Below are 15,365 nucleotides of genomic sequence, written 5' to 3' on the forward strand. Positions count from 1 at the left end.
AGTGTGTAGCAGAATATAGTCGATCTCTTAGACAGTGTTGTTAGATGTGTCAATACATAATGTGTCACTGCATTTTTACTTTAAACATTGCTTGTATAAACTATTTATATATTATCTTTTGTGTATTTACCTTATATTTTGCTCTTGTACTAAAATTTTGTGTGTAATTATATTGTAACGTTTACTTATATTTAATTATTGCATGTTCATTGAATCTCATTTATGAGGAATTAAAGATATGAATGAATGAATATAGGAAAACCAACGGTATAATCTATGTATATAAAACGAGAAACGAGAAGTGCCTGTGTGTACCACACGGCCAACAAACACCTGAGATCACCCCTAGTTTTTGGTGGGGTTCGTGTTGCTTATTATTTAGTTTTCTATGTTGTGTCATGCGTACTTTTGTTTGTCTGTTTGTCTTTTTCATTTTTAGCCATGGAGTTGTCAGTTTATTTTCGATTTAGGAGTTTGGCTGTTCCTCTGGTATCTTTCGTCCCTCTTTTAAGACAGATGCGTAAACATTCAGACAGATGCGTAAACATTCAGTGGGTTTACACGTTTAAACAGGCACCAACCTTCACCCTTATCTGGGAAAGTAGTGCAACATTACAAATTAAAAAGACACACTTTGATATATCAATTGAAATAATAATTTGACTCGATCAATAAGACATTATTTTTTTTCAGCAAAAATACATCGGAGGAATAACTTTGCCGGATATATGACATAATATGAATACTGATAAAAAAAAAAGATATCGGAACATTGTCTACAACTCTAGGTTATAAATTTCCTGTTTACAAAACTTTGAATTTTTCGAAAAACTAAGGATGTTCTTATCCCAGGAACAGATTACCTTAGTCGCATTTGGCACAACTTTTTGGAGTTTTGGATCCTCAATGGTCTTCAACTTCGGACTTGTTTGGCATTATAAATATTTTGACATGAACGTCACTGATGAGTCTTGTGTAGATGAAACGCGCGTCTGGCGTAGTATACGGTACTAAATTATAAGCCTGGTACATTTGAGAACTATTAACATTTGACAAATTGTTGTTTAATAAAAGAATTAAAGAAAAAAGTTAAAAAACACATGAAGGTAAAAATAAATATAAAATAATTTTGTTGTTAGAGGCGGTAATTTTTTTTACTGAAAGTAGTAGTCGAGGAAATCGGAGAGAACAATCGACCTTCGGTAGGAAAACTAACAATTCTCAATCTGTATACACATCATGCCGAAGCACAGTGATAAACTTACCGTGGGCAACCGCAGTGTTGACCGGTTTTATCGTATCTAGCTGTCTATACGGTAGTGTTTTTGTCGGCATTGTTGAAGACCGTACAGTGACCCTTGTCTAAGCAACAAACGGAAACAAATATTGAATAAGAAAAAAATCATCAAGTAAAATACAAGAAGATACCACCCCAGACCCCAAGTAAAAGATATTTGTTAGAGTTGTTTCTCTTTGTTCCTTTTTTTTTTTTTTTAGTTTGGAGGGCTATTTAAAAGCAAACTTCTTTTATAATCAACCACATTCATTTTTTTTTTTATTCTGTTGACCACGAAGCCTACATATTTTGACAAAAGTTTTTTTTTCTGAATAATTCATATTTATATTAAAAGCTCGGTCTAGTCTCTATTCGGTCCTCAAGTCTTTTTTTAGTTCATCCTGACATTTTTTCCTCGTCCCTCCGCTTTTTTCCCGTCCAATTCAAATTCTAGTCATTTACTTTGTATCAGACTTGCTTGTAACACATGTTTAAATTGAGGGAGGCATTTTCTCTACATTCATCTTTTGTGCGAGAACATTTTTTACGGACCAAACGCAAAACAAGAAATGTCCGTCTCCGATTTCAATTTTAGGACTGCTACATAAACTTCCGGTGTTATTTTGGACAGATGACAATCGAATAGATCAGATAACATTACTAAAATTAAATAAACTGGTTCGACATAAAGAATGTCAATTTTGTATACATAGAAATGAAAGGGATATTTTCTGCAGCTAAGAAAGGTGATCTGACTTTCATCCAGTCACAAAATATAGACGAAACCACGACAGACGACGACGGGGCCAATTGTTTACATTATGTTTGTAGGGGTGGGAACGTGACATTAGTTGAATATCTTGTAAATACAAAACAGTTTAACGTGTCGAAGAAAACAAAATTCGGATCTACTGCCTTCCATGAGGCAGCGGCTTCAGGGGGCTTGGATATTGTGAAATGGTTGTGGACTAATACTCAAGTAAATATTGATGAAGGTGACGATGTTGGAGCCACGCCCCTTCATATTGCTGCATTATATGGACAGCTTTTGGTTGTGCATTGGATTATAAACAACACAAGCTGTGATCTCTTGTTGAAAACTAAAAAAGGGGCTACATGTCTCCACTTTGCAGTTGTTGGAGGGAATTTACAGGTTGTCAAACTAATTCTCACTGAAATTCCTCGGTAGGTACACTACATGATATGTATAATATGACTAGACACTACCTGGGACTATTATACTAAAAGTCCTAAAACTACTAATCAGTGGAGGATCCAAAACTTTTCACAAAGGGGTGGAAAAGAGGCCCGCTGACTGACCTAAAAAGGGGGGTGGGTCCAGTCACGCTTCCAAAATTCTATAGAAATATGATAAACCAAGTTTTTTCCACAAAAGGGAACCCCTGGATCTGCCTATGCTTACTTATTGCTAGAATAGAATAGGAAATTTTATTTTTAAGTCGGGGTTACACGAACATATTACAAACATTAGCAAACAAGTTTATACATTGTGTAATTGATAAGCACATGAAAATTTAAAGCAGACGAAATAAATAATGTAAGACTAGTTCTAAAAGTTGCATGGGAAACATAAAACAAAAACCAAAAGCATTAAGATCTGCAAGAGCCACATATATGCACGAGTCGCCATTCTAGTAAATCTAGTTGCTCAGCATTGCAAAGAAACTTCTGTTTCTGTCCAACATGTCCAAGAAGGATGAAATAGTTTAACAAACTGCACAAAAATCATTTCCAACTGCTAGCTAATTAAAAGGACCAGTATATATTCAGACAATTTTCTGATGTTTATGATAGAAAAAAATATTTGCAAATACTTATTTACTAATCAGATTAAATTTAACTACAATGCACAAAAATGTACATGTTGTAGTCTGGGCATGTCATATGCATGATATGGGTCAAATACATTGTACATGCATTAGTTATATTAGGCCAAAAAAAATAGTATGTGTGGTTCCAGTTACATGTACTTTAAAAATAAAGATCAGGAGCTACGACCTACGTATACACCACAAGGTGACAAGAAAGTATGGGAAAAAATTAAACCACCTAAAACTTTTAAGTGTAGCTACGGTGTGCACTCAAAATTCACTGACCTGGTGACCAGGAGGGACAGGACCACCAGTTTTCATGCACAGACAGTGATAAAAATGAATGAATTAATCATTCAAAAACTCAAATTTTAAATATTTCCTCAATTTTCATATTTTATGTCTTAATTTTATAAGGATTTTCCTTAATAGGCATGTTAGAAATACACAGTGACCACCACCATTAATTAGAATCGTACGAGGATCCCTGATTTAAAAAAATTGCCATCATTTTAATTTTACTTTAAACGTCCATGTTGATACATGTATGTACAACAAATTTATTTCTTCAGTAAAGGCAGTATTTTGTACATGTAATAAGGGATAGTTTATCATAATTTTTGAAATTTTTTCCACATGGTGATCATGATTTAAAATTAAAAAAATAATCTTCTTTCTTGTACGTACAAAATGTATGTTCATGACATTAATTAATGTTAAAACAAGAATGTGTCCATAATACATGGATGCCCCATCTGCACTATCATTTTCTGTGTTCAGTGGACCATGAAAATGGAATAAAAACTCTAATTTTGGCATAAAAATAAGAAAGATCATATCATAGGGAACATGTGTACTAAGTTTCAAGTTGATTGGACTTCAACTTCATAAAAAAACTACCTTGACCAAAAATCTAAGCTTGAAACGGAACAGACAGAAGGACGGACGGAAGGATGAATGGATGCACAGACCAGAAAACATATTGCCTATAAATGGGGCATAATTACATTCCTTTATAGTTTTATACACTTGATTAGTCCTTCAACTTGGGAAATGAAATCAGTAGACTAGATACTGTTGACTAGTTTTATCTAATCAATGTTATTTATAAATGTTATGAAAATGTTCTGACAGATTAACTGACCCAAGTACATATGATACACAAGAAAGCAGCCTAGTTACTGACATCTACAGTTTATATACTAGTTTTAAACAATAAAGCCAGTGGTTGATCCAGAACTTTTCATAAGGGGGGACGCTGACTCACCTAAAAAGAGGGGAGCGCTCCAGTCATGCTTCAGTGATTCCCTATATAATCAACCATTTTTTTCCACGAAAGGGGGTGGGGGTAGGGCCCCCGGGATCCGCCTATGATATCATCAATCATTCCGAGTTCAAGCATATTTTGTTCCAATAAACAGACCAGATTGTTTATTTTCGAGTACTGAACATGAAATATTTGCCACTGGGTGTTAATCAAGCACCAATCAATCATAAGATACCGGGTCAATCTGTCTTTAACATATAGTGCCTTTCCCCCCAGAAATTTTTAAGAGTTCTTAAGACTTAATTAAGGTAGGTACTAGCATGTTACCATACTTATTTTGTTACGTTCGTGTACAAATGTATAACAAGAAAACCTTAATTTGCAATAAAACCCTTTATTTATAAATTCCATACTGGTAAGATATTTAGTGGCGGATCCAGGAAAGGGGGTTCTGGGGGTTGAAACCCCCCCCCCCCTTTTTGGGACGATCAATGCATTTAAATTGGGACGTATGGTTGGACCCCTCCCCTTTTATCCTGGGGAGGGGGTCCAACCATACTTCCCGATTCAAATGCATTGATAGGACCCCTTTTTAAAATAGCTGGAGTTATTGGTAAAATGCTTTGGGGATAACACACAGTTACATGTAAGTCTTAAGATTTCCTTTCGAACCCCTGTATACATGTATGTCTATGTTTGCTTAATCTGTCAACCAGGTAGAGCAAATACATTGTAGAAGTTTCATAAAATGACATTGAAAAGAAACCTCTATTTATTCTTTATTTCGAGTGGCAAATCAAACCACTTGATACATTTGTAATAACCTTATTCACTTTTGAAATCTTTAGTATGAAATCTATTTAAATTACACTTATCTGAGACATGTACTTGTATATATGTCTATCATGTCAATGGTTTATAAGATGTGTAAAACTATGATCCACAACGTTTTGGTATTCTGATGTTTAATGATGTTCTTCTTTGTATGTGATTGACTAACAATGTTATCCTAGTTTCACATATAATTATACACCTTTTTCACTCTTATTTTTTTAAGTTTCATTTTCTCTTATACATGTATGTGGATACTTGTGAAATATTTAAATATAAGACTTTTCTCAATCATATCAATAAAATCAAAGGTATTTTAGAGTTGTACTACATAGCGTCTTTTACTCCTTAGATTTTACCAGAATAGTGTAAATGCTCCTATAGCTACTATTACTGTATACGAAGCACCCGGTTAACCTTTCGATCGGCTAATTAAAAGGGCAATGTTACCGAGTAGTGAGGGCCCTCATGGGGTTTTTGATCATGTGATTACTTGGCCGTTTTTTTAATGATTATTTGATTATTAAGCCAAATATTTCATGATTATTTGATTACCTAGGACTGTATTTTTAGTTTATGATTATTTGATTACTAAAGATAAGCAAATATTTAATGATTAAGTGATTATATTGGCCAAAAAATTGTGATTATGTGATTACTAGGACCCCCATGAGGGGCCTCAGTAGTATATATACGTCTCAGTAGTCTCGTTGTAGCGTGGTCCCCTCTAACATGGGAGGTTGAGCTGGATGTCCGTTTGGGACAGGGTCAAACCAAAGACTAAAAAAGGAAACAGAATAAGAATATTGTATTATTCCAATCAAGGGCCCTTGATGGGCAGCATAACATGTACACATAGAACAATACATAATGATTTGTAACAGAAAAAAAATATTTTTATATGATAAAATGAAATATTAAAAAAAGTTCAGACAGGTGTTATTATCTTCATTCTATAAAAAACATATACATTTAATTCCAGGCAGGATCAGAACCATAAAATCATTACAATTATCAATAATTGTTATTACATACATTAATTAACATTTCGTCTAACATCTAGACATGTATTAATATAGCTGCCTAAATATTTAAGTACAGACAAATTTTCATTAGTAAATAACCAAACAAATTTTGCCTCATTTGAAAGATGTATAAAATTAGGACAAATACAGTTTATCTCCTTGAAGAATATCTCCCTATCATTTTTGTATGCTGGACAACTAGTTATAAAATGTTGTTCATCTTCAACCAGATTTAGAGTTCATTTCTTACAAAGCCTTTGATCTCTTTCTATACATAATGTTTTATACCGGTCTCTTTCTATTTTGAGATCATGTGCACTGATTCTAATTTTACATATGGCACTTCTCAATTGAAAATTGTTTAAAGATAGATACATTTCTTTCGAAAAACAAGTTTATAGTTTGAAATAAGTATCTAATTTACTACTCTTTGTATCTGTTCTTTTTGTGTTCCAAAATTTTACCAAACTATTACAAAGTTTTTGCTTACATGATGCTTCTACACCAAGCATGTGCCTTATAATTTAGGATAATATCGTGTCTGAGGAGACTTTAAAATTTATTGTAGACTTTTACCCTTATAGAACAAATGTACATTCATGACATTTGTATTCAAGATCAGCAAAAGGCTTATGCATTTAAAAGCCAATTATTTACCGGACGTTTATCAACCACGATATACACAAGGTTTACTATTTCCATTTTCTTTCAAAATTACAATCAATATAAAAACACCAGTAAAAATTCATTTTCTCACTTTCTGATGAAAGATTAAAGAGGATCAAAGAGGGAGAGAAAAAAAGTCATTTATTCCATGATGTCAGTAAGCAAAACAATATTGTTTTGTTTCATGTCTATACCTACCCTGGACTTAAAATAAAAGGGGCATGTGTACTTCAAAACATTTACTGGATATTTTTGGTAAATATAACAAAGAAGATGTGGTATAAATGCTAATGAGACAAATCTCCAGAAGAAACTAAAATGACACAGAAATTAACAACTATAGGTGAGGGGGGATAGTAGGGGTCCTGATCCCGGATTCCCGGACTTAAAAAAAAATCCCGAGGTCCCGAATTTTAATAAAGTAAATCCCGACGTCCCGAAATCCGAAAAAAAGGATTCCCGGATCCCGAAAGGGTCAATCCCGGAATCCCGAGCTTAAAAGTACCCCATCCCGGAGTCCCGATAGAGGTCCTATCCCCCCTCATAGGTCCCCGTTCGGCTTTTAACAATGAGCAAAGCCCATACAGCATAGTCAGCTATAAAAGGCTTCTAAATGACAATGTAAAACAATTCAAACGAGAAAACTAACGGCCTTATTTTTATTTTTTTTAAATGAACGAAAAACAAATACATGTATGTAACACACAAACAAACAACAACCACTGAATTACAGGCTCCTGACTTGGGACCGGCACATACATACATAATGTGGCGGGGTTAAAGCACTGTTTACGTCGTCACTACATTTTATGGTTAGACGAGGTTTAAATCAAGAAACCCTACTTTTTTTCTGTCAGGAGGCGAAAAATACGTAAACATATTCCTTTTTTTTTATTTATTTTTTAAAAATTACAATCAGCAAGGATTTTTTTCTCAGTTTAAAACTTTTTTTGCACTTGAATGATTCAGGTAAATATAATTCTGTTGGATACTTTAATTGTAGAATTTAATTTTAAATCGGTCAATCACACATCATTTTCAATCATTATCTCTATGTTATCTCCGATAAGATAGGACTAATGGCATGTCAATCGTACCATGATAACCTCTTTGGTCAGTACATGGAATTTGAGTTCGTTTCTCAGTTTCAAAGTAATTAACTTTTCAAAAAACTAGTTTATATAGTTTGGGGATTAATAAAATAACCCAAAGAGCAAAATAAAATTATGGGTCACCGTGCTTGTTTTCGATATATTAGCCATTGAAATTTTGGCGGGAAAATAGTCTCTCTTGACTTTTCATAGCTTTATCATTGACAAGTTGAAGTTCTCAAAAACTGTTAAAAAGTAATCAAAATTTTATACGAGTTTTACAGATGGCTTATCATTATACATGTAAAAGATTTACAAAAAGAAAAATGGAGGTCACCAGGCAAATTTTTAAAGGCATTCAAATGGATCAAACCAGAGGATTCCGAAAATCTGACAAAAAAATCAAAAACATGACAAGCCAGCTTCCTTAAGATACAGCCATGTGTATGTTAGCCTTTTGAGTGTATGTAATTTCATCAAAATATAATAGGGTTAATGCAAAAGGATATGTTTCAACGTATTTTGAGAGAGTCTTTCAGCAAAATGATATCAAATTAATAATTTGAGAACGAAAATATGGATTTTGTCAAAGAGACAACAATCCGACCAGAGCAAAAAATTTAAAGGTGCATGCATGTGGAATATGAAATGATATTTGGGTGTAAACTAATTATAAATAACTCCAGGATAACGAAATTTGAATCAAATATCTACATTTAATCAACATTTTATCTTAGAGTACATGCATATCAAGTCATATATAGAATATGTGTTGATAAAGCCATTTTGAATATAAGGAGATGTAGGAAAAGGGGAAAGGACATTAATCGAAACAAACACTTAAAGATATGCAATAAGTCGTTAATCGAAGTTTATAGTGTGACGTCCGCTTCCGTGTGCTGAAGACCCCTTAATGGCCTGGTGCTGTTTTCTACACATATGGCGGGTTGTTCTTTGACCCATTCCACATTTCTATTCTCAATTTTATCTCTAAGAATATGCATATTATAAGGTGTTTCTATCTGAATTGTATTTAACAATATATAAACGCTAACTAGTATGAGTGATATAAAGTGTGATGGTTTCATTTAAATACTCTCAGCAAGTACATAGACAAAAGCGTTTCAAATCAACTCAAATTGTTAAGCTCTGTCCCCTGTTAATACGTATCAATTGCATGTATCAATGTCATTTTGTTTATCAAAAGCAAATGCAAAAAAACACAATCTCGTTTACGAGAAACCATGACTACTATTATATGTTGTCATGTTTGAATCTTAAAAAAAAGGCTCTCAATGGTATGTTTAGTCGTGTTGTAAATTTACAAATAACGAAAAAAACAAAATTCGACGCATACGTATGTATTTCAATCAAATTCGATTAAACAATATTTTTTGCACAATGCACTGCGTTTGAAATACTATTGAAATTACATTATCTGTTAAAAGGTTGCCTGGAACTAGATTGTACGCTGGGTCACTCTTGATTCGATTTAAACATATTTATTTATAGTGGATTAGGAAACACGTTTTGCAACTTATATTAACCCCTTTCCACTTTGCGGGTGCGAGTGCTGCCTTGTAGCGGCACTAGCCTACTCTTTTTCGAAATCTACAAGGGTGTCTTTAACGTGCAAGAGATATGGCTCTCTCTTAACACGGGTCTGCCGTTTATCGTCCCCTTCCGACGGACTATCATCGTTTCCTTAAGACAATATTCGCAAATGGTGTCAAGGGAGAGCCGAAAATTGAGTTCCTGAAATTTTCATCCCGAACGGGAATCGAACCAGGAGCCTTTGTGTTAGTAGTCCGATGCACTAACCACTACACCACGACTCTCTCGAGTCACTCTTTCTAGACAATAATATTGATCTATTATTTTAGGTCGATCAATTTGCAGCTTGATAATGGAGCCACACCAGCATACCTCGCCTGTCAATATGGACATCTGGAAATACTCAAATACTTAGTGGAGAAAAATGCAAATATGAAAATGAAATCTTTTGATGGAATGTCTTATGTGCACGCAGCTTCTCAAGGGGGACATTTAGACGTTGTCAAATGGCTGGTCAGTATTAAGAGAAATAAAAATATATTTATACATCTAGTAAGATGTACGACATTGTTCTACTTGTTAGTGATATTATTAAAAATTTAAATAAGAGGCTTGCTTAAAATTATTTCAAAGTATTAACTAGGTAACCCATAAGGAATGGGACGAATATTTTTCAGCTAAGACAAGGCAAATAGAAATGCAACTTTTAAAAAGCAAACGCCACATTGTGTAAATTTAGCGAATGATTAGTAAATATTTAGTAGGCATCACTTTAAATGTAAAAGAAAGAAAGAAAGGGATCATTGACAATTAAATTAAAATTCTGTTTACTTACAACATGTATCATTGGCGGATCCAGAACTTTTTCTAAGGGGGGCCCACTGACTGACCTTATAATCAACAAAATTTTTCCCACGAAAAGGGGGGGGCGGGCCACCCAGGGCCCCCCCTGGATCCGCCTATGTGTATTTTGAAATGTGAGTCTTAATAATATCATTACTAATTAGACAAAAAAATGTTTACAACAGGTCAAAGAGCAAGGGTGCAACGCCAACGACCGTGACCTAGACGGTGCTTCCTGTCTTCATTTTGCAGCAACCAATGGACGAGCGTCTGTTGTGGCATGGATGATGAAAGAAGGTGGCGCTAAAGTGACATTAGATAATCTAGGAGGAAGTCCACTTCACAATGCTGCAGAACTGGGACATTTTGAGGTATTTAGTAATGATGTATTAATGGAGGGCTTCACATTGTTATGTCTATGATAAAATAATACTTGTACTCGAGACTGACTGTATGTTATACAATTGACAAGTCTTGTAAAAGACCATTGTGTCTTTGATCCCCCAAAGTAGAAGATCGTACTATCAAGCAATATATATATAACCAGAATTTATACTTTTCGATAGATTCATTATTATTCATTTTTGTATAGTGATTTTTCTGGATTTCATGGGAACAGTCCTAGGTAAACTGCGAATTCGAATGTTACATTAATTTCTTATAAGGTTTCCATGTTTAGTTACTTTAGTAGTTAATTCCACAAAAAAAATTAATAAAATGGGTATCATTGAAATTCGAAATCATTAAGAAATAAGGTTCAACTTCCTCTGGCAAAGCTGGTCATAGAAGGATTTGGCTATTAATTGGTGGTCCCTTTTGTTCATATAGATCTTTACGTGTACAGAGCTCCAGATAAGAATTCACAAATTTGGGGTTTTTACCCACCATTTTTTTATACAATTGGGTGATAAAGTTTTTTAATTGCATTATCAATTTCAATTCACCCGTCAGGTTAATATCAAATTGGGTTTTTCACCACCGAGCTCCTTAATGTATTGGGTTTTTTCATCGACACAATATTGAAATATTTAGGCAATATCAACCCCTTTTTTTTCCCATCTATATGTTTCTTTCTTTTTTTAACTGTTTTATTTGGTTTAGAGTTATGGTGAGGGTTATTTGCTAGCTGTTTTATTTGGTTTATTCACCGAGGAGCAATTGTAGGTTTAAATTGTGTCCCGTTTCAAACCTTTTGCCAGTTTTGTATTTTCTCACAAAAACGGATATGTGTATTCACAGGCACTCGTCTTATACCTTAAAGTTTATATAATAAATTCTGAGACCAGTGCCTGTGTGCATGGTTTGTATATTTGTTATATTAAAATTTTGTCTTTGGCAATTCATAATTTTTCAAATTTTAATATAACATATTCATCAATTCTAACCGTAAAATGAATTAAAAATAGTATATAAACTCTTACACTTGAATGATTTTGTTTTATTCAATTTACATAAATCTGGATTTAGTTGACTTTTATTTAGAACTTTTGGTTTCTGATGCTTTATCATTTCGTAATTGATTTGGCCTTTCACTTTTTCCAACTGATTTCGTTTTTGATGAAACTCTGTGTTTATTAGCGATGTTCTCGTTATGGTACGCACACACGCCCGTGCGTTCGATGGACGTTTCCTAAAAAAACTGGCAGAGTCTTGTTATCATCATAACTTTCCCTCAGCTTTTCAAAAGAAGCCGAAAACATGCTTCTATTCAATATTTTTACCGGACATTCACTTTCGTTTTATTTCAATGTATGTTATGATAAATCCCGAGCAATGCGAAAATAATATGACACTCGCTAACTGGATAAACGCCGAGAAGATCGAAATGTTTACAAAAACACGTGTACCTATTGAGCAATGGAAAACTCAAACAGGGACCCATTTCAGTTACCAATCGGAACAACTCGGCCTTTCTGGTTGCACGAAGAAATAACCTCGTATGCACTCAATCGTAACTACTCGGCCATTCTCGCTATGCAGTACAATAACTGTTATTTCTTCGTGCAACCAGAAAGGCCGAGTTGTTCCGATTGGTAACAATGTATTAATTAGTGATTATGTTAGTGAAAGAGGAATGTTATGTGGAATGCATTATATGCAGTTGCATAAGTATTTGAACATCTCAAATCTACATGATTCTACATAGATAAACACTATTTAAGCTCGCCCCCTCAGTGATGGACTATTTTCATTTATAAGAATGTGTACATTTTCTTAGAAAATCTACAGTATATACCCAGTGTTTTATTCAACGTTTTCGATGACATTTTTATACCTGGTAGGCAGATAAGATTACTAATTAAAAAATAAAAATCTATCTTATCTCCTTATGATTTTACTCTAATGTTCCAATGCTTTTTTAAGTTAGACATGACAAGGTTATCTGCAACCTTAATTACACTTATCACTTCTGCCTACCCTTCCGGATCACCCTCAGTTTTTGTTGGGGTTCGTGTTGCTCAGTCTTTAGCTTTTCTATGTGTTTTATGTTTGTCTTTGCATTGTAAGTTTATTTTCGACGTAGACTGGCTTTAAATGTCCCTTTGGTATCTTTCGCCTTTTATCTGAATCTTGACATGTATCCTATACTTGCAGCATCTGTGCATATATAGCTTCTAACAGTTACCTACTTTTTAAACACCGTTTGAAAGCTATAATCAATGCCCACGTCAATATCAAAGATGTTTAAAAGTTGTCGGTTGTTGATGAAATTGAATTTTAAAATCTATCATTAAAATCAGCGATACCGTACATTTGTATGGATCAATTATCGAAGGTGTGGGAAAATCTGTTATCAGACACTTTTAACCAAAATGTTTAAAAATCGACAAAGAGGATAAATATTGGATCTCAAAACATACTGACATCTCAATATAAACGAGTAGTCGAACACCCGATATTTAATCAGTTTAGTAGGGGGAGGGGGGAATTAAACAAATTTTGATACTACCTCAGTAGGGTTTTGTATTATATTACTGGCTATCATTACGGCAGATAGGTTATGTGTTCCCAATCTCTATTTAATTTTGGGTTTTCGTTTCTTGACGTCTTCCATTGTTTTCGCGCGCTCCTTTCATTCCTCTTCTGTTGAATTGCCTCGCATTTCGCCATCCCGAATATTTCAAAACCGACCATATATCCTGTATATATGATATTGGGGTTTTGCTCATTGTTGATATCCAAATCTTCACTTGCACACAATGTAGATGTTCTAAATATATTTTTTGTAAGTTGCTATAGTTATCTCATTGGCAATATGGTATACACTCCTCCTCCTTATTTTTGTATAGAGCGCAGATTTATCTCAATTTAGTGTCTCAGTAGTTTAATACAGTATTAACTAATCCACACGTACAAGTAAACCATAATTGTTTATGTATAGAATAATATTTAGATGGGTGAAATGGTGAAATTAAGGTCCTGTTTTTGCACAAAGTAGAGCCAGTTCAGTCTAGTCATTTAGATGACCTTGAGTTAAAGTCATTGGTACCATAAACTAATAAGGTCAAGGCTGTTTAATCAAAATCTTCGCAAAATTTTTTTTGGTTAAAAGCATTTGCACGTGTTTGTGGAAAAAGGGGGAAGGGTAGATACATCTACTGTAATACATAGACTGTTTACTTTGAGGTACATGTACCCTCTTTTTCAAAACCTGGAAACATATCTTATGACTATATCTTTTTGTTTTATCTTGTCTTTTAGTAGATAATTTGTCGATCTTCACTTTTGCTTGAATAATACCTGCAACAGATGATTTCAAAAAGATAAATGAAGTTTTCCTTATTTCTACGCGGTTTATAAAGGTAGACTTCATAATATTCATTGATCTATTTGATGACAATTTTCTTACCTGTGTGACGTCACACAAGCTGTCGTCTGCTTTCCTGTCATCCCATTGATGTGATAAGTCAAAATTAGTTCTAACCTTGGAATATCCATACATTATTTCAAAAGGTAACGATAATAATTTGATTTTTTTATTCATGTCTTTAGAATAGGATTTTTGTGCACAATTAAGTTTAACAAAAACATATAATATATGTCTCTGGGTATAAGTATGTAGCCTTTTTATTAAAATATTCTTATGTTGATTTTGAGAATATTATGCAGGCCAATAAATTCAGTAAAATGTCATTGAACGCTTATTTTCTATCTATATAGTCATAAATGCCCTCAAAATCTGAGATAATTCATTAAAGAACTAAATTTTAATATCACCCTGATTGCTTCTTAATAATTTAAATGCATGTCAAATTGAGAAAAAAGAACCATATTTGAAAAAGGTACTTCGTTACAAATACGCCTTGCAGTTAATGTTTGCCCATGGGTTGTTGCATGTCTCGTAAGCTTAAGCATTTACCCCACACCGTTATGTGTTTGAATGTATCGGAAGGCTGCTGTTTCGTTGACATATACCCTTACACCTACCTTTCTTTAGTTTGTGTATGGTTGTATTAAAGGAACATTTTTCTGAGGGTAAATAGCGGTTCTAAAACTTTAATATATATCTTTATTGCAAAATTACACCCATGAGGGTCAAGCAATACAATGAAACAGTAATGCTTGCGTGGTACGTAGATTTTATAAAATGTAAAAAAACACCTTATACCCCCAGTTCAAAGATCTCAAAACGGTAGAAATCCGGTGCTTAATATTCCACTGTGATTCTTCATCGTCAGTGATGGTGGTACCAGTAGTATTTTACTTTGGTGATTTTATTGAATATTTTTATGTTAATCGTCCCATTTTTTTATGACTGATCTCGTAGTCTACATGGTTTTTGGGGTACGGAAAAACCATGAAATCGAGTGCATTTAAACTAAGTGAGGTATTTAAAGCATGTCTTCAGTGTAGGAGTAGATGATAAAACGAAAAAATAAAGTATCCTGCAATTTAAAGGCGTAGCCATGCACGAAATTAAATGGTCTGCATGTATTATAGTTTTGATAATCTTATCTCGCAATTAAACTGCTGATAAGA

At 33.8% G+C, this 15,365-nt stretch overlaps 1 protein-coding gene across 1 annotated transcript in view; it reads left to right on the top strand.

The window, feature by feature from the left end:
• Positions 1-1,879: 1,879 nt before the first annotated feature.
• The window catches only part of LOC134692060 (espin-like), a 41,198-nt gene continuing 27,712 nt past the window's right edge, over positions 1,880-15,365 (top strand). The window contains exons 1-3 of the mRNA XM_063552425.1: positions 1,880-2,461; positions 9,872-10,055; positions 10,571-10,756. Of these exons, the coding sequence (XP_063408495.1) occupies positions 1,992-2,461; positions 9,872-10,055; positions 10,571-10,756 (840 nt within the window). The 5' untranslated portion in view covers positions 1,880-1,991. The remainder of the gene's footprint in view (positions 2,462-9,871; positions 10,056-10,570; positions 10,757-15,365) is intronic.

The sequence above is a fragment of the Mytilus trossulus genome, chromosome 12 (assembly GCF_036588685.1).
Source record: "Mytilus trossulus isolate FHL-02 chromosome 12, PNRI_Mtr1.1.1.hap1, whole genome shotgun sequence".
Classification (NCBI taxonomy): Eukaryota; Metazoa; Mollusca; class Bivalvia; order Mytilida; family Mytilidae; genus Mytilus; species Mytilus trossulus.